This window comes from Nycticebus coucang, chromosome 23 (genome assembly GCF_027406575.1).
Source record: "Nycticebus coucang isolate mNycCou1 chromosome 23, mNycCou1.pri, whole genome shotgun sequence".
Taxonomy (NCBI): Eukaryota; Metazoa; Chordata; class Mammalia; order Primates; family Lorisidae; genus Nycticebus; species Nycticebus coucang.
The window spans coordinates 4,482,841-4,501,211 of NC_069802.1; the positions used below are offsets into that span (position 1 = coordinate 4,482,841).

Below are 18,371 nucleotides of genomic sequence, written 5' to 3' on the forward strand. Positions count from 1 at the left end.
TGCCATACTCTACCCCATAAATATACACATATGTTAAGTTTTAAAAATCGCCTCCTTATGGAACTTTGGCAGACCAACGAACAGGACCCTTCTTTATGTCGTCACCTTAACATGCTTTCCTTTTCCTTATGGCCTTAGGACCACCCAACATCATGCATTTGTCTCTTCCTCACCTGTCAGAATGTAAGCTCCAGAAAGGCCAAGAATTAGTCCTGTCCACTGCTGCTCAATCAGTGAATGAGTGCAGGCTTAAAGGCACCAAGGCTTAAATTCAGTATGTTCTGGGGATTTTAAGTGATCTTCACATGTGAGAAGCATCATGGTCAGAGAAGACACACAGGAAAGCAAAGAAGAGAAAATGAAGAACCTGGGAATCCCACTTTGGCGTTTGGATTTAATCTACGTGGGCCACCAGAGAGACGGTCTGCAAACGGAATGGACAAGCTCAGCACACTGAGCAGCAGGACTACTCAATGGGAATTCATCTGTAACAGTTTTACGTGAAACCAAACATGATTATGCAAAAAGACTTTAAAGAAAATTCACCACCCGCCAGCCCAAGAGTACTATGTCACCCACCTCCACATAGTAAAGCAAGTGTGTGGAAGTTTGAGAAGCCTCCTGTGAGAGTCTGGGTGCCATGGAACTATTCTGATTAGGAGAGTAATTTAGAAAGATCACTCCAGGCCAGGCATGGTGGGAGGCTGATGCAGTGGATTGTTTAAACTCAGGAATTCAAGACCAGCCTGAGCAAAAGTGAGACCCCGTCTCTACTAAAAAATAGAGAAAACTAGGCAGGCATTGCGGTGGGCACATGTAATCCCAGCTACCTAGGAGGCTGAAACAAGAGGATCTCTTAAGCCCATGAGTTTGAGGTTGCTGTGAGCTGTGACGCCACAGCACTCTACCAAGGGGACAGAGTGAGGCTGTGTCTCAAATAAAATTTTAGAAAATTAAAAAGAGAAAGATCATTCTAGGACAAATGTGCAGCACGGATGATGGGTGACAATGATAGGTGACCTGGAATGGCCATTTATGAAGACAACTTGAAATGATGGATGTGGGAACTGAGTAGAGCCTTAAGTTAGACAGTGGCTATAAAGTGGCGAGGAGAGATCCTAAGTACACTGGAGTCACAGAAAACAGACGTTTAACTCACACAAATTCAACTTTATTGATTTGGCAAAAATAAGAAAAGAAAAGAAAAAGGAGCAGGAAGAAATCCCAGTAGTCCCAGGAGCTGCCCTCTCTTCTGCTTCATGAGCATGAGCTCAGTCAGCTGGTCTCAGTTTCCAGTTGCCAAACACATTCTGAGCATCTCCCAACACTGTATGAGGCTAATATTTAAAGAGATGTATTTTCCATAAAACTTGGTTCCTAACTGCAAACCAGATGCTTCCCCTGTACTCAGCTGAAGAGCCAGCAACCTGAGACAGTCTCCAGCCGGCGTCTTCCGCACATGTTTCCAAAGGGACTTTTAATACAGGTGATTTTCACTTTACATGGGGACTTCAGAACCAATCCTGATAGAAAATGTCTGCTGTGAGGAAAGCCAACGGGATGGCCCATGGAGAGGGGGAGCGAGGAGCCAAGCTTCGTGCTCTTTTGTCTGATTCTGCTCATTTTACTGGCTCAAGAAGGGCGAAACTGCTGGCTGTGGTCTGGGAATAACACATCTTCTAATGCCCAATCCAAGGTTGCCTCATTTATTCTAGCTTCTTTCTTTCTTTCTTTTTTTTTTGAGACTAGAGTCTCACTTTGTCACCCTCAGTAGAGTGCTGTGGCGTCACAGCTCACAGCAACCTCAAACTCTCGGGCTTAAGCGATTCTCTTGCCTCAGCTTCCCAAGTAGCTGGGACTACAGGCGCCCACCACAACGCTCGGCTATTTTTTGGTTGTAGAGTGCCACTGTGGTTTGGCAGGCCCGGGCTGGATTCAAACCCGCCACCTCCGGTGTATATGGCTGGCACCCCAGCCGCCGACCCACAGGCGCCTAGCCCTTCTAACTTATTTCTAATCACAGCAAAATGCCAATCTAGCTTCACATTCAATAAAGAGAAAAAAGCAGCAGCATTTCCTACCCAAAGTTGTTAATAAGCACATAACCTTAGAGTGATTTCAAATCAAAGAAAAAGATACTAAAGCTGGCTAACACCCTAAAACAATCCACTAACTTTGAGAGAAAAAAAATGATACAGAAAAGGTATACCAGTGTTATTTCTATTTTAAATACACTTCATTCAGGCCGGGTGTGGTGGCTCCCACCTGTAATCCTAGCACTCTGGGAGGCAAAGGTGGGTGGACAACTTGAGCTAATGAATTGGGAGATCAGCCTGAGCAAAAGCGAGACCCCCGTCTCTACTAAAAATAGAAAAACAGAAGCAAGAAGACCACTTGAGCCCAAGAGTTGGAAGTTGCTGTGAGCTAGGATGCCCCAGCACTTTACCCAGGGCAACAGCTTGAGACTCTGTCTAAAAAAAAAAAAAAATATATATATATATATATGTACACACACTTCATTCATCTGGTCACTGAAGATTCATAAAAGTATTTTATTATTAGCTAAACTCCAGCCACCTATCAGCAAGCAATGTTCTCAGATACAAAAGGTTTAAATACAGCATTACTAGGCGGCGCCTGTGGCTCAAGGAGTAGGGCACCGGTCCCATATGCCGGAGGTGGCGGGTTCAAACCCAGCCCCGGCCCAAAACCACAAAAAAATAAATAAATAAATAAATACAGCATTACATACTTCATAATATTGTGTGACGACAACGAAAATGATGAAATAGACCTGTAAGGGCTAGGGAGAGGGCAAAATAGTGACCATGTTATTGCCAAAAAAGCAAAACAAAACTGGACAAAATTAAAGGTATCAAAAGCAGCACTCATTTTAATTGACTCTGGGACAGAACAAGAACATGGTCTCACAGTTCAGGGTTAAACACTCTGAGATTAAACAGGGAATGTTTAAGGATGCTCCAAGCTCTGGGTCTCACTGCCCAGCAAAGTCAATTTTAATACCAAGTGATACAGAAAAGAAAAGAAAAGAAGTTACTAAAGCCCAGGGTGTACTGTAGTTGAGATCCATTGTTTTGGTTTGCCTGTTTCCTTCCTTCTAGAAATAGAAGCCCTTTTTCCTACTAGTTTCACAAAGACTGATTACGAGAATGTTAATTACACGGAGCAGAGACCCACAACTACCTGCAAAGGACATTCAACAACTCCCAACTTCAATCACTGAGATTTTAGATGTGTTACTCCATTTTTTTTTTTTAATGTATTAAAAAAAAAAATTCAAGTCCTCAACAAGTCCTCCTTACAAGGCCCAACTTGATCTGACCTCAATCTTCCCATCCCACCATCCTCACTCCATTCCAGCCACTTGCTCCTAGAACACTCAAGTGAATGCCTGCCCCAGGGCCTTTGCATTTACTACGCCCTCTTCTGACAAGTTCACAGCCCCCCCACCCCCCACCCCCACCCCCGTGAATTACTTATTTAAATGTCTCCTGACTTCTCCATCTAAAGCACTGCCTCCATCCTCCACACCATTTATATTTTTTCATAGCATTTACCACTTCCGATAGTCTATTTTTTAACAATCTGGTTGAAATACAATTTGCATACCATATAATTCACCAGTTAACATGTACAATTCAATGTTTTTTAGTATATTCACAGAGTAGTGCAGTATTCACCCCTTCAGCCCCAGACAACCACTATTTTCCGTCTTCTGTAGGTCTATCGTGGACATTTTATATCAACAGTCATATGAGGTCTTTCATGATCCTGGCATTGTATTTTATATATGTTTACATCTTTGCACATTTCCTAGAGCCAAGCTCCATGAAAACAAGGGCTTCCCGGTGCCTTAGCCAACATTCTACACCAGTACAGGGTGAATACACCCTACCTCTGCTTGGGACCAGAAGTGTTTCAGATTTCAGATTTTTTTTGGATTTTGCAATATTTGCATTATATTTTCTGGCTGAGCATCCCTAATCCAAAAGTCCAAAATCAGAAATGCTCCAGTGAGCACTTGTTTTTGTACTACATTGAAGCTCAAAAAGTTCCAGATTTGGGAGCAGTCTGGATTTCAGATTTTTGGATAAGAGACATTCAACCTGCATTGAATGCAATTCAACATTGCATTACAATAATGCAAGCCTAGCAGGCCTGTACCAGTAAATGGAGAATTAACACCTTAAAAATATTCTCTAGATTTAGCAACAGGGAGGTTACTCCATGACCTCAGGGAAGATTGCAGTGACAGAACTGAGGCCAGAAAGAAGTGGGTTGAGGATTGGGCAGGGGATGAGGAAACAGGCTTCAGGCAAAGACAACTTGCTCAATAAGCTGGGTGTCCAGGGAAGCCTAGACATGCACGTGGGGTTAAGGGAGTGTTGAGTTTGAGTTTTAGGAAGCAGGACTTGAACACTGGTACTAGACTTGCTTGGTATCAGGTCACAGCAGCCAGAATGTGAAGCAGCAGGCAGGTCAGACCATGAGTCAGTGTGGCCCTACATGCTCAAAGAATCCAGTACAGTTTAAAAGGACAACATGCAATTTGGGGGGAGGGGGGGCTACATTAAAAATGTGTTCTACCTCAAAATGACCTGAAAATAAAATCTACATAAAGCAAAATCTACTTTTTGTTGAAACCATAAACTAGTGTTTTAAATGATCTACAATACCAATTTACAACTTTGCATACCTCTGGAAAGTCATTAGCTATATGAGATGGCAAAGGTCTTAGTTTCATATGTAAAAACAAAACATATTCACACTTGAAGCTAAATCACTAAAATACAAAGATTTGAAATGAGTTTTCCATATCACAAAACTAGGAAAGAAGAAAAGCTGGCTTTGTGGGTCAGTTTCTACAAGTAGGAACTTTTCTTTAGAATGGATAAAATCAGTGCTTACTTCCTACAGACCCTAACGAGGACTAAATGAGTTAAGGCCTCGCTGTGCTTCCCAGGGCCTAGCGCAGGAAGCACTACCCGGTTTGCTGTCCTGTCACCAGAGGAGGCACGGTCTGTGGACCACCCACCCCGCAAGGTCTGCGGAAGACCCACTACATCTCTTGAGCCCTCATCCAAACCAAACACAGCTTACTAGTCACGCTATTTAAAATGCAAAGCCATCACCTGCACCTGGGAAGTTTGAAAAGTAACAATGTCAGGGCCCCAATCCTGACCAATTAAATAAAAATGAGAGCAGGCATCAATTTTCTCAAGCAGTCCCGGTGATTCTAATGTGCAACCCAGCAGGAGAGTTCTATCCCCCATGCTTAACTCACTGGGCTCCTGGAACAATCTAAGCACTGCAGGACAGGAACCTAACTCATCTGCAGTCCCCATCGGCATGTGGGGAGAGGCCAAGAAGCAGATGATAGAGCTGCAAAGCCTCCAGGCCAGTAAGAAGAAACAAAAGTAGCAGGTGAGAAAGGTGTTAACTTCACTCTCCTCATGGACAAATATTTGCTATTTACAAGGCACAAAAGCCAAAAGTGGGAGCCAGGAAAGGAGAAAATTGATAAGGGAAGCAGGTCACCTAGGTGACTCAGCATTTTCATTGAACACAAGCTCCAAAGCCTGCAGCCTTTTTCCTTCTGACTCTCAGAGGACCCATGATGGGGCTGGCTGGGAGAACCAGCCAGGCACCCAGGAGAGGCGCCCTGCCACCTGGCCCCCATCACCCGCCACACTGCCTGTGCCATCTCAAAGGAGTCAATCACTGCAGGACGGGTCTGGCTGCACTTCCGATGTGAAAAGGTACAAAGGGCCCTAGGTTTGTTCTCCTTGCTCCACCTACCCACTGAAGATGAGCAGGAATGGTCCGTGCTACCCACTAACAAACACAGATCCACTGGGCAGTTCACAGTAAAAAACATCCTTTAGTCTCAATGTTACAAGAACCCAGATTTACATTAAAGAATGTCAGGTCTGGCAACAGAAAGCCCTAAGTTGGAGTCCCAGTTCCAGCTCATCCTAGCTAAGTGACCCCAACTTCGTGGTGCAGGCCTCTCTTCACCAGGCTCTTCGGAAGTTAAACACAATGGTGGATGTCAAGCACTCAGCACAGTGCTGGTTTGTACTTGCGCCAAAGTTAATTATCCCTTTTATTATTAGAACAGAGCAGAATCTGAGACAGACCAAACCAAGAACAGCAAAAAGACAAGACAGGGCAGAAGGGACAAGATAACAAACCTTAACCCACCAGCTGAATAGCCATACCAGCGATCTGGGCTCTACATGTAATTTGGGAATTACACATGTAGAAAGATACTAAAGGGGTAGAATACCTGAACATACCCTAAACTACAGGAAAAAGAAAAAAAACAATTTCAAAAATGTTACATAAAAACTTGTTAGTAGCATTACTAAGAGGTTTTACATTTTCTAGTTTTCCTGAAGTGTTTATAGCTATCTCCTATATTAAAAGTATAATACAAAAAGTGCATTTCTGAAGTATTTTTAAACATGTCTATTAAAATAAGTAAAATCTAAGGCAAAAAAATGACTACTTCATTAGTGAGTTAAGAAAAAGTACGGAAATATTTTTCTTTGCCACAATTTTCCAGCTGCCCACTTAGATTCCTTTTTTAAACGTCCACTATCATTGGGAGCAAACCCCCACAACCAGGAAGTTTCAGAATCCTGATCCTGATCCTGCTGGGACCCACTCCAAGAAGAACCAAAAAGCAGAAGTAGACACAAGCACCTCATCCTCCACAGCCAGGGACAGGAAGTGGGGTTCCAATACACCTGCAGGGCTCCCAACAGTGGTAAATGAAAAGCGTTGTTAAAATGTTGACAATTATTTCATTGGCAGTGGCGGGGCAGCCAGATCCTGGAGTTGGAATGCTTGACTCTGCATTCACCACTTCTAAGGCCTGTGACCTTCAGAAGGTCAGGTAACCTCCCTGCACCTCGGCTTCCTCATCTGTGAAATAGGGTAAAGAAGAGTTCTTAACCTACCTCAGCCACTGTTGAGAGGATTAAATGAGTTAGTACAGGCGAAGCTTGTGAACAAACCCCAGATTTCCCTGTAGGTTAGTCCCTCCCTGTTCCTCTCTCCCCGCACCCCACCTCACTTCTTTCCACGTCCCTGCCACTCACTCTCCCTGGTGCTTCTGCTCCTCCCCCTTCTCTCCCACCCCTGCTGTCCCTCTCCTTGGAAAGCACCTCCCAGCCCCACCTGCACTTGAGCACAGGTCACATCATCAAACTTCAAAAGCTAAACTCACAGGAGGACTGCTAACCCTGCATTGCAGTCTGATCTCACAGATGTCCCCCAGGGGGCCACATCCCCAGGCATCTGTCTAAGCAAGCGGCACCAGCCCAGACCTGAGCATCTGTGGCTTCTCTGCCTCCACTACTGAACTTCCTGGCACATGCTCCTCAACAGAGGGACCCTGTGCAGCTCGGTGACAGCAGAGCCTGACATTGGGAGACGCTGACTGTGGATATGCCTCCCTGGGCTCTTTTCTTATAACCTCTCCCCTCCTGATCATTCCTTGCTGATACACAGTAATCATTAGCGACAAAAACACTCCGTGTTTCCGCTCCATTAATCCCCAGGACCCTCTGATCCTGCCGCAGACTTTCTTCCCTCTACCCACCCCAACTCCACTCCAGGCACACCGACCCGCCTCTCTGCTGCCCCGCAGAATCTCTGCCTACATGCCCCTCTGCCCACCTTCACAGTGAGCCCTTCCCAACTACCCGCCTATACAGGGTGCCTGTGCCCACCACGTCCCTGCTCTGGCTCTCCCTACAGACTGCGGTGCTACGTCTGACAAGCTACGGGATGGATTTGTTATCTGCCCCTTCCCCACTCGGATGAGGGCTTCACGAACGTGCCTGGTACATAGCTGGTGCTCAAAACCACTCGGTGACTCAACTCCATACTTGCAGTAGTAGCTTTTAAGTATAGGACCCAAGGGCACAAAGAGTAGTTAAGTGACGCACCTGCGCAGCTGGCAGACGGCAGAGCAAGGATTGAACCCAGGGATTTTGACTGTAAGGCCCACATCTACCAACTGTGCTTTCCTGCCTCCCGACCTGACCCAGGCAACACTTTAACAACATCATCACATCCAGGGAACAAATCCTAGTGTTGCCTGTCAGTGGGCCACGTAAAAACAAGAAAAGCCATGCCCTGGAAAAGCTTTCAACAGAACGTGTCATCTAACTCAAGACAAGCCCATGTGGTAAAGTATTAATTACCAGATTTATAATTTATGCAGCACTGATAGTTTTTCTTTAGATTTAATAACTCAGTAAAAAGAAGATTTATCATACCTTTTCAAACTGCACTATCTCCATGAACGGCAAAATGACAAATCATCTATACGGAGGTTTAAGATGACACGTTACAAGACAAATCGTGGTGCTGGTGCGGGGGGAGAAGCACGACCTCTGGGAAGAGAACTTCGTGGGGGCACAAAAATGCCCTCTATCTTAATTTAGTAGTAGTTACGCCAGTGAACACATAAACTCCATCAAACTACCCTTAACAAATTTCTAAAATGTAAATTATAAATCAACAAAGTTGACTAAAAAGCCATTAAGACTATCGGATTTCATTTTATGCTGAACAAAATAAAGATTCCACCAAAATAAAAAAAAAAAAACCCACAAATGTTTCTATAGCTGATATTCCCAAGTAAAAGCCAAAACAATGCACAAGTTATAAACTAGCTCTTAAGCATCACAATTTTTTTTTTTTTTTTTTTTTGCAGTTTTTGGCCGGAGCCAGGTTTGAACCAGCCACCTCAGTATATGGGGCCAGCACCCTACTCCTTTGAGCCACAGGCACCGCCCAAGCATCACAACTTTTTAAAACACCAGTGATTTTCAAATGGTGTGCCCTGAGAGGATTGTAGGTGTACTGTGAAAATTTTTTAAAATAATTAAATTATTTTCAAAAGAAATTCAAAGCACAGTACTTTTTTTACCTTTTTTTTTTTTTAATCAATATAATGTAAGTGTTCGCAGAAGTTTAACTATAGGTTCAAGTGTGCCATGAGATTTTTTTTTTAAAGTTGAAAAACGCTGTTTTGGAGACAAAGAGGTCATTAGGAAAAGGCAGCTGTGAAGAGCAGCACCTGAGCCCCCGTGGGTAGCCTGGGGTGTGGGTCACAGTCCTGCCTGGCCACTGGCAAGGACAGCGCCCACAATCCACAGCTGCTATCGCCTGTGTCCCCTTCAGGCCTCTAGCTCACCTCTGAACAGAGTCCACAGGCAGCACACCACTGCTCCTCTCCATGAGGGCCACTACCACACACCTGACTAACGACAGATCTACATGCTGAAGTGTCGCAAACCACCTCTAGCTAACTCAAACAGGAAAGTGATTTTTTTAAAAAGGCGGGGTGGTGGGGGTTATTAGTTCACAGAACCTCTAAGAAATCCAGAGAGCCAAGCTCATCAACTATAACAATGCCTAACAGCTCACAGCACCAGGCCTCAGAAACAGCACAGCTGCCACCACCGTCCATCCTCTGTCCAAAACAGCCTCCTGGGCTCTGGCTTCACAGTCACGGTCTGAGACAGGCATGTCTGAATAGCTCTGCCGGCTAAGGTAGGAATTCCCCAGTCAGAGCAAGAGCCAAGACCCCAAAAGACTGGCAGTGTCCATGACGGGCACAAATGGATCACTCCCTGTCACTGCAGATCCTGCTGATACAGGCTGGCAAAAACATCCACAGGGAAAAATCCTCAAAAGGCAGAACTAAAATAAAATCACTCATACCCACAGGTAATGCTATTTAGAGAAGGCATGGGTCTTTTTCATATTATTGAGTGTTTTATTCAATACATCAGTTAAGTTTCCAAAACTACAAGCCTACCTCTCAAGACTGAACATAACTCATTAATTCAAACCTGAAATTCTAATTCAAACATGAAATACATGTTATGCTACAATACTGGACACTATAGAAAAAAGATCCTGAGATCCAAAACTGTCAGGCAATGATTGTTAAAATACTTCTATTTAAAGTATATTTCAAGGGCTGAGTGTGGTGGCTCATGCCTGTAATCCCAGCACTTTGGGAGGCCAAGGCAGGAGGATCTCTTGAGATTAGGAGTTCGAGACCAGCCTGAACAACATAGCAAGACTCCAACTCTACAAAAAAATAACAAAAAAATATTAGCTGGGTGTGGTGGAACATGCTTTGCAGTGCCAGGTACTCTAGAGGCTGAGGCAGAAGGATTGCTTGAGCCTAGGAATTAGAGGCTGCAGTGAGGACTGAGCCATTGCACTTCAGCCTGAGCAACAGAGCAAGACCCTATGTTTAAAAAAAAAAAGGCATTTTAATGTTTTTCTTATTAAAATACATTTTTGTTCTGCTTAAAAGAATAACTCTCAAGAGGTACTTCTCCTAACCTCAATTTCAAAATAAGAAAAAAGAACAAGCTAAAAAAGTTATTAACACCAATTCAAGACCAACTATAAAAAGTTCAGTATTGGGTGGCGCCTGTGGCTCAAAGGAGTAGGGCGCCGGCCCCATATACCGGAGGTGGCGGGTTCAAACCCGGCAAAGTTCCATGTTAACACAAGATTCACCACAGAAAATTTTACTCTGTAATTTTTATCTCCAACTCACACATTTTACTTTCTAAATAAAGAAAGCCTTTCAACCATCTCACTATATTGTTAATTAAGAAATAAATCCTTAGGACCAGAAAACAGCTATAACAGAAAAAGAGGAAACAGGAGAAACGCTCTAGGCCCCTTTCTCCTTGCACCCGTCAACCACTCACCCTGCACAAAGGACTCTGACAGGAGGCTGGAAACGGACAAGTGCACATCCACAACAACCCCTTCTGTCCTCCCTCACCCAACTCCAGCATTTTATGCTCTCCTTGAAAATTTTTCCATGCCACAGACATTCTTGAAAATGGATACCCATGCATATAAGAAAAAGAAACACTATTTCCAACTTTGTCCACTGAAAAAGGCAAAGAATTAATAAGTGACAGTTTGCATTCCCTGAAGAAAAATCTAAAGATAATAAAAGAGGACTCAGAAGCATGCTGAATAGCAGCAGGACGGATTAAATTTTCTAGATAATCCCCTAAACTATTCCACAGTTGACCATTTAAGTTCAGGTCCATACCTCTTTTGAGGACGTAGGCAAGCCATCATGCTAGCTGCTAATGTAGACACCAGGTCCCAGAACTCAAGAGGGTTAAGAATCTAACTGGGGAGGGGAGAAATAGGTAAATAAGCCAACTACTGCTCTCTAACAGAACTGAACAACAGAAGTCAGTACTTTAGAGATTCAATGGAGGGAGAGTCTGCTAGAGAGGGAGCACAGTAAAGTTCAGTTCTACGGCAGCGCTGAGGGCAGGAGCTGGACACAGGGGCAGAGGCCTGTAGTCTCAGTCACACCGGAGGCTGAGGCAAGAGGATCGCTGGAGCCCTGGAGTTCTAATCCAACCTAGGCAACAGTGAGACTTTGTCTTTTAAAAAAATAAAAATGAAAAAGGGTTGCTGGTTATTATAATAATGTAGGACAAGTTGGATAGGTACCAGAAATCGAGGACAGGTATGGGAAGAGATGCAAACTCTGACCGGGTAAAGAAAGGACAAGACATGTCTAGGATTCCAGTGTGTTTTCTTAAAATTACTAAAGTTTCATTAACCAAATGAATAAAATATATTTAGCTTTGTTTTTCTCTTTGTTTTGACTATTAAGAAGCTTAGAGCCAAATATTTCCAACATATGAAATATGGCAAGTACTTCAGCGCACCTGCAAGTCTACGCGTAATTTATTTTTCTTCTCTTGACAGAATTGTATCTTTATTCAGTAAGTCACCCAATTCTTTGAGAATAAGGCAGAAAATAAACCAACAAGACTGGCGCAGTGACTTATGTCTATAATCCTAACACTTTGGGAGGATGAGGGTCCAGGAGGTTTGAGCCAAGGAGTTCAAAATCAACCCAACTAACACAGTGAGAAACCCCATCTCAACAAAAAATAGAAAAATTAACCAGATGTAGTGGTATACATCGGTAGTCTCAGGATCACGTGAGCCCAGGAGTTTGAGGTGACAGTGAACTATGAGGATGCCACTGTACTCTAGCTGGGGCAACAAAGGAAAACCTTGTCTCAAAACATTTTTTAAAGGAAAAGAAAACAAATCAACAAAGATTGAGACGAAGCCACAGACAGCTGGTGCAAGTATCTAGTTCAAGGATATAAGCTGCAGGCTCCCTACCCAAAGCATCCTCCCCAATCTTCTTCCACCCTTGCAAAAGCCATATCCTATATCAGAAGTTGAAAAATGCTGGACTTTCACTTTCTCAGCTTCCTTCACAACTAGCAGTAGCAGGAGATCAGTTTGAGCCAATGACACGGAAACATCAGTCTCCAAAGTGAGCTTCTGGAAACGGCTTCTCTCTGTTAAGAGGGAGTTGTAAGGAAATATGCTCCTTCTCTCCCTCTTTCTTACACAGGCATGATATCTGGTGCTGCAGCAACCGTTTTATAAACATGAGGGAATGAACTAAATATCAAAAGCCAAAATACTAATCACAAAGGAAGAAAGAAATACAAAAAGCCTAGATCTTTAATGACATTATTTAGCCACTGCATCACCTTTAGAACCACCTATTTCTAGACCTCTTGCTACTGGACAACAGTTAAGTCCTAAAATTAAAGCCATTTATACTTGAGTATTGTTACTTGCCAAATGCATCGTAACTGATTTTGTACCAGATCATCTTAGGGTCAGTTCACAACAGGTTGATTTTTAAATTACTGAGCTAGCAGGATTATTAGCTATTAATTATTAGCTCTAAATAGCAGATGATGATCAAGATGAATAAAATGCAATTATATATACATACACACACAAACATACATGTATATATATTTTATATATAAAATAGCCAGAAAGAAGGCAATAAGCTAGTAAGAGCTGCTTGGAACAACTTAAGATTAAAAACAGAAAAGTATGGGCAGCACCTGTGGTTCAAAGGAGTAGGGCACCGGCCCATATGCCGAAGGTGGCGGGTTCAAACCCAGCCCTGGCCAAAAATTGCAAAACATAATAAAATAAAATAAATAAAAAAATAAAAATAGAAAAGTAGAAAAGGGGATAATGACAAAATTTGAAAAAATATGATCAAGTGCCAGTAGGGGCACTTCTTGAAGGCAGGAAAAGAGGAAAAAGAGTAAATATATAAAAGTCCTTTAAAGTAGAGAAAATAAGGAAGGCTAGCGATGTTATCCTAGAAAAAGTCTGGGTAAAATGTAAGAAACGTCTGTTTAGACGCATAGCTAAATTCACAATAAAGGACCTCCCCAATGGTGGAAAACCAAAGAGTAACCTAAAAACCAGAGGGGAAAGTATAAGCTGACATTTCGTGGGAGCCTAGAGCTTTAGGGGATGAAGGGTGGGGATGACATGTCTGTAAAGGCACCTGTCCTTTAGGATGTAACAGAAGAAAAAGATAAAGACTTGACTAGATTCATATTTTCTTTCACACCACCTGAAAGACAATTACAGCTCTTGTATGTTTTCAACCTGATCACCTTAACTACCCTTTGTAAGAGCAAATTCCAAAATTAAATGCCCTTTTTGTACATATTTACATATTACAAAGGGTTTCCTGGACATTTCACCAGAGGATTAAGTAAAATATGACGTATAAATGATTTCCACAAAAAAATATACATTGTCCAATTTTTCAGATATCATTAAAAGATCAACCAAGTATGCAAATTCAGTATACAGGGGATGCCAAAAAATATGTACACATTTTAAGAGATCTTGTTGGAAGTAAAATCTATGATTCCCAAAAAGTGTATGAATTGCAGATAAAATGGATGTGCATAGCATGTCTAGATACACTTGACCAGTAACAATGCCTTCCACTCAACTCTGAAAAGTAATACATGGATAACATCTCTTAAAATGTGTATATATGTTGGGGGAGGGAGGCACCCTTTGTATTTGTAACCGTACCAAATGGTTTCCAACCCTTAGTAATTCTTGGTAAAAATCTTATCATTAGGGTCATTATAATATTCTTCTAGTGACCAAGTGACCAGTAGTTGCATATCACCTAAGTTAATCTCATAGCCATCTAAATGACAAATTTTGGAGTCATCTCCTGTAAATAACAAGGGGAACAGGAGAAAGACGAGATGTTTAGGAAGTCATCAGTCTCAGTCAGACTGAGAGGAAGGTTTCCAGCGAGAGGTTTCCAGTATAAGAGAAAGAATCACAGCCTGCAGCAAAAACCAAGGAAGCAAGCAAGCCAAGGGAAAAACTCCTAAAGATCTCCGCTCTTTAAGCTGTTTACCTTCCTCTTTGTCTTCATGTGCTTTCCAAGCTTCTTTGGAAACTGAAGATATCACCATTTTCCCTTTGTTCACCTTTACATTTCCATACTTGCCCTACGAATGGAACAATTTCCATTCTAAACTCTGCTAAGCCACTTCCAATTCACTTCAAGAATGTCTTTTTTCAAAAAAGTCCTCTTATCCTTGAGCAATCCAAATAGCTCAAGAAATACCAATACATTTTAATAGTTTATGTTATCTTCACAGGGTTACAGCTGCCTCCACTGGCCTTCCCGTATTTAAGACGCAAATGTCTTAACATAGTGCTTACATACAACACACCATCCTAAAAGCTGCTTCAGACTGTGTTTTTTGAATGTTTTCCCATAACCTGTGTAGGAGATGGCTCGAGGATAAAGATTTATTCTACAAGCAAGGGCACCAAATGCAGGGGAAAATAATTAACTTGGGGATCAAGAACCGAAGTGTGGGAGAGCTGTGCTTGGCTTGGACTCTTCCTCTCCAGCTGATACAGGCAGAAGGCCTGGGGAACCGCTTCAGTCCCAGGGGACTCGAGCACCTCCGGAGAACGCTCAGTCCCAGGGGACTCGAGCACCTCCGGAGAACGCGCTCGAGTCGGCCGGGGAATAAAGCACGAGTTCGCCGAGCAGGGAGGTTCCGCGGGCGCGCTGCATTCTGGGACTCGTTTCCACAGTTACCCACGTGCACCCAACCCAACCGCGGCCCGGCGCGGCTCGGACTACAAGTCCCAGAATTCCGCGGAACCGCCTTTCCCCTTTTCACCAACGACTGCAGCCAGACCCTAAAGGAAACCCCTAAAGCGCCCTCCCCGTACGTCTGGGAGAAGTCGCGCCCCACCAGGCGCTGCGGTGCGCTTCAGGACTGGCCCTCCCCGCAGGGAAGAAGATCCCAAGGCACCAGCCTCCACACCTGATAAGACAGAAATCAGACAACTGCGTCACAAACTGCCAAACCCACGGGCTGCCGGGGACCCTGACACCTCCCCTGCGCAAAACCCCCCACCCTGCCTCCAAGGCCCGACTCCTCCACTGCCGCCGCGGAAAACACGCAGTCCGCGCCCCTGCCCTGCCTCCCAGTCCCGCAGCCCGAGCCCGCGCCAGCGCTGACCTCGCTTCCCGCCGTTCGGGGGAGGAGGGACCGCGGCCACCGCCAACCTTGGGGCACTTCCCCCGTCCTCCACTTCAGCCCCGCCCCCTCCTTTCCCCGCACCCCGAAGCTCTGGGCTCCGACTCCAGGGACCGTGCCTAGCCGGAGGGAGGAAGCACTTCCCCGCAACACACAGTCCGGCACCCTCCCCCCAGCCTGGCGCCGGACATAATCTGGACATGACAATCCTACCCCTACCCCAATCTCTCCTTCCTCCCGAACTAGCTCTTCACCCTTACCTCATCTTCTCTACCCTTCCTCCAGTCTGCGATCCCAAATACTCCCCACCTTGTTCGCCTCTTCCTTTCAATTGCCCTACCGTCCCAACACCTGCCCCATCCTATTAACCCAACATCTTCCCCTCCCTCCACTGTTACCCACCCCATTCCAATTCCCCTCCCGGCTGCAAGTCTCCCCAACTATTCCATCACACCCCAATCCCTCCCACATCTAGGCTCTCCCGTTACATCAGCCCTCATCCTCGTGCCTGCTCTCCAGCCCCTCTCAGCCGCTGCCCCCATTCCCCCACCCCATTGTTCCCCCCCACCCCCAACATCCAGCCCTTCCCATTGTCCCCGCCCCCGCGCTCCCCTCGCACTCACCCGCCTTTCTCACGGAGCCGCCTGCACTGTTCAGCCCCTTGGAAATCCTCACCCCTGCGCCCCGCTTACTCCTTCCCTCTCTCCCCCGCCAGTGCCACCCCCCCCCCCAGCCTTGCCCGCTAGCGCCCGCCGCTGCCTCCACCTCCATTCACCCCGGACACTCCAGTCCCGGCCCCTCATCTCACGTCCCGCCCCCCCTTCCCCCAACACTGAAATGGAGCCAGTCCCCACCCCCCTCACCTCCACCCTCCCCCGCAGGCCGGCCCCTTCCCCCCACGCCAGCCCCAGCTCCGCGCCGCCCGCAGCGTCACCGCCCGCCCCGGCCCCGGGAGGGGAAGGGGTGGCTCTCGGGCAGGGGTTCCCGGAGCGATTCGGGACAGGAGGCGTGGGGCGGTGACTGTGGGAGCCGAGTGGCGAGTGCTGGCAGCCGCCCGGCCCGGCCCGCTAGCTCTCCGTTACTCACTGACAGCGGCAGCATCCGAGTGCATTTTCGGGCAGCTCACACCCCGCTCGCCGCCCAGGCTCCCGCGCTCGCCTCGCGGTCCCCCCACCGGCACACCGCACCTCGACTCGGAGCTGAGGACCCGCCGTCTGGCACGCCCAGCCCGCCCATCTCGCCTTCTCCATTGGTTCATCCGCTGTTGAGAGGCCGACCCCCCCGCCCCGCGACTCTCATTTGACAAAAGGAGTGCTGATAGCGCCGTCTAGAGCAGGCAAAGAGGCCCCGCCCCCTCGGGTCCAATGCGATTGGTCCGGGTGCCTGGTCTCCGTAACGCCCCCGGCGGAGGCCACGCTCTGGAGCAGCAGGTTGGACCTGGCTTCTGTCAGTCATCCCCGGGGGTCCGAGAGCGCGTGTAGGGGCGAAGCTAGGGAATTGGCCCACCTTGACCCTGAAACCCCGCCCCGTGGCGGGCGGGATTGGTGGAGCTGGAGACCAACCGAGAAAGATGGGTCGGTGTCTGAAACAAAGCATGCTGAGTGTTCCCCAAAGAACTGAGAAGGGGAAGGGCAGTTGGGGCAGCCTGTATCTCGCTGCTCGAAATAGGGAAGTCAGCCCATCCCAAAGCCTGGGGCGATGCGTCCGGGTGTCCCACCGCTTGCCTCAAGCCTCAAAGTGGCTCTCTGCAGGAGTCCAGCCGGCGCCGAACTTGGACTGGGACTTCTTTTTCCAGCTGTTCCCTACCGCAGGAAACTGGATGAAGAATTGCCGTGTCTTCATTCCTAGCAAGCCCTCTGGTGGGGAGCAAATTCCCATTTCTCATACAACAGTCCATCCTCTTCCCACTTTGGAAATTTGCTTGTTTTCCGGAGTCAGCTCCCTCGTCCCAAATGAGCTAAAGAGTCTCTGAAAGTTACAGGCATTGTTTGTCATACACATCTGTGTGCTACAGACAGCGTACGGAAATCCACGGCCACGCTCTGAGCTACGGAGTCAGTCCCGCACGTTGACAGGTCCACGGGAAGGTCACCATCTCACAAAGGACAGCTAGCATCATCTAAGAAAACCTAAGTCATTGACGCGGGAAGGCCGTGCAGAAAACGAAACCAGCTGTTATTTGGCAGGGGGAGGAGTTAATTTGGGTGAATTCTTCTTCCTCGAATTCAAGAATTCGCACCATTTTCACAAGTTCTGCCCTGTCTTTTCAATGCTTGAAATCGACTCATCACCCTCACCATGTTATGATAACATAACATGATATTGATTTTATCAATATAACATCAATGATATTTGGAGATATTAACAGAGGACCCTCCACCACCAGCAGCAACCCCAACAGCAGTACACGTACACTACTTCCCTGTATCCTAAGGCCCTGCCCCAGGGGGCAGCCTCAGAGAATGGAAGACACCCCAAACCACACGACAAGACGAAGTCGCTTTGGTTTTAGATTGCTACAGCCAAGCCTTTTGAATTTCTTCTGAAATTCAAGTCTCAGATCAAGACATAAATGTTACACCAAAAAGAAAATATTTGAAGGAAACGGCTCACATAACCCAGTTCCTATGTCCTCCAACATTCACATTGTAATATACCCTCTCTCTTAATCCCTAATTTCTCTTTAATAAATTACATCATTATAGTTTTATTTTTATCATTCAGACATTCCTGAAATACTTTATCTAAATACAATATTTTAGAATTGTACCTGAAAATATTATTTACTTCAGATTCCTTCTCCAGACAAGAAACTCGGGTACAACGTTCCTACTGGTCGCCTGCAACATGGTGGAAACTCAGCCACTGGGCAGCGATGGGTAGGTATCTCTG

General features: G+C 45.8%; 1 protein-coding gene across 6 annotated transcripts in view; it reads right to left on the minus strand.

The window, feature by feature from the left end:
• The window catches only part of DCUN1D4 (defective in cullin neddylation 1 domain containing 4), a 76,277-nt gene extending 59,489 nt beyond the window's left edge, over positions 1–16,788 (minus strand). For 3 of the 6 annotated variants that reach the window (XR_008377192.1, XM_053577680.1, XM_053577679.1), the window contains exon 1: positions 16,566–16,725. Coding sequence is in view for 4 of the 6 variants with exons in the window: in XM_053577680.1 (XP_053433655.1) it covers positions 16,566–16,590 (25 nt within the window). In the remaining 2 variants the exon portion in view is untranslated. Of the gene's footprint in view, positions 1–15,461; positions 15,477–16,102; positions 16,258–16,565 lie in introns of those variants that run through there. The other 3 variants (XM_053577677.1, XM_053577678.1, XM_053577681.1) reach the window with 3 other exon arrangements.
• Positions 16,789–18,371: the final 1,583 nt, after the last annotated feature.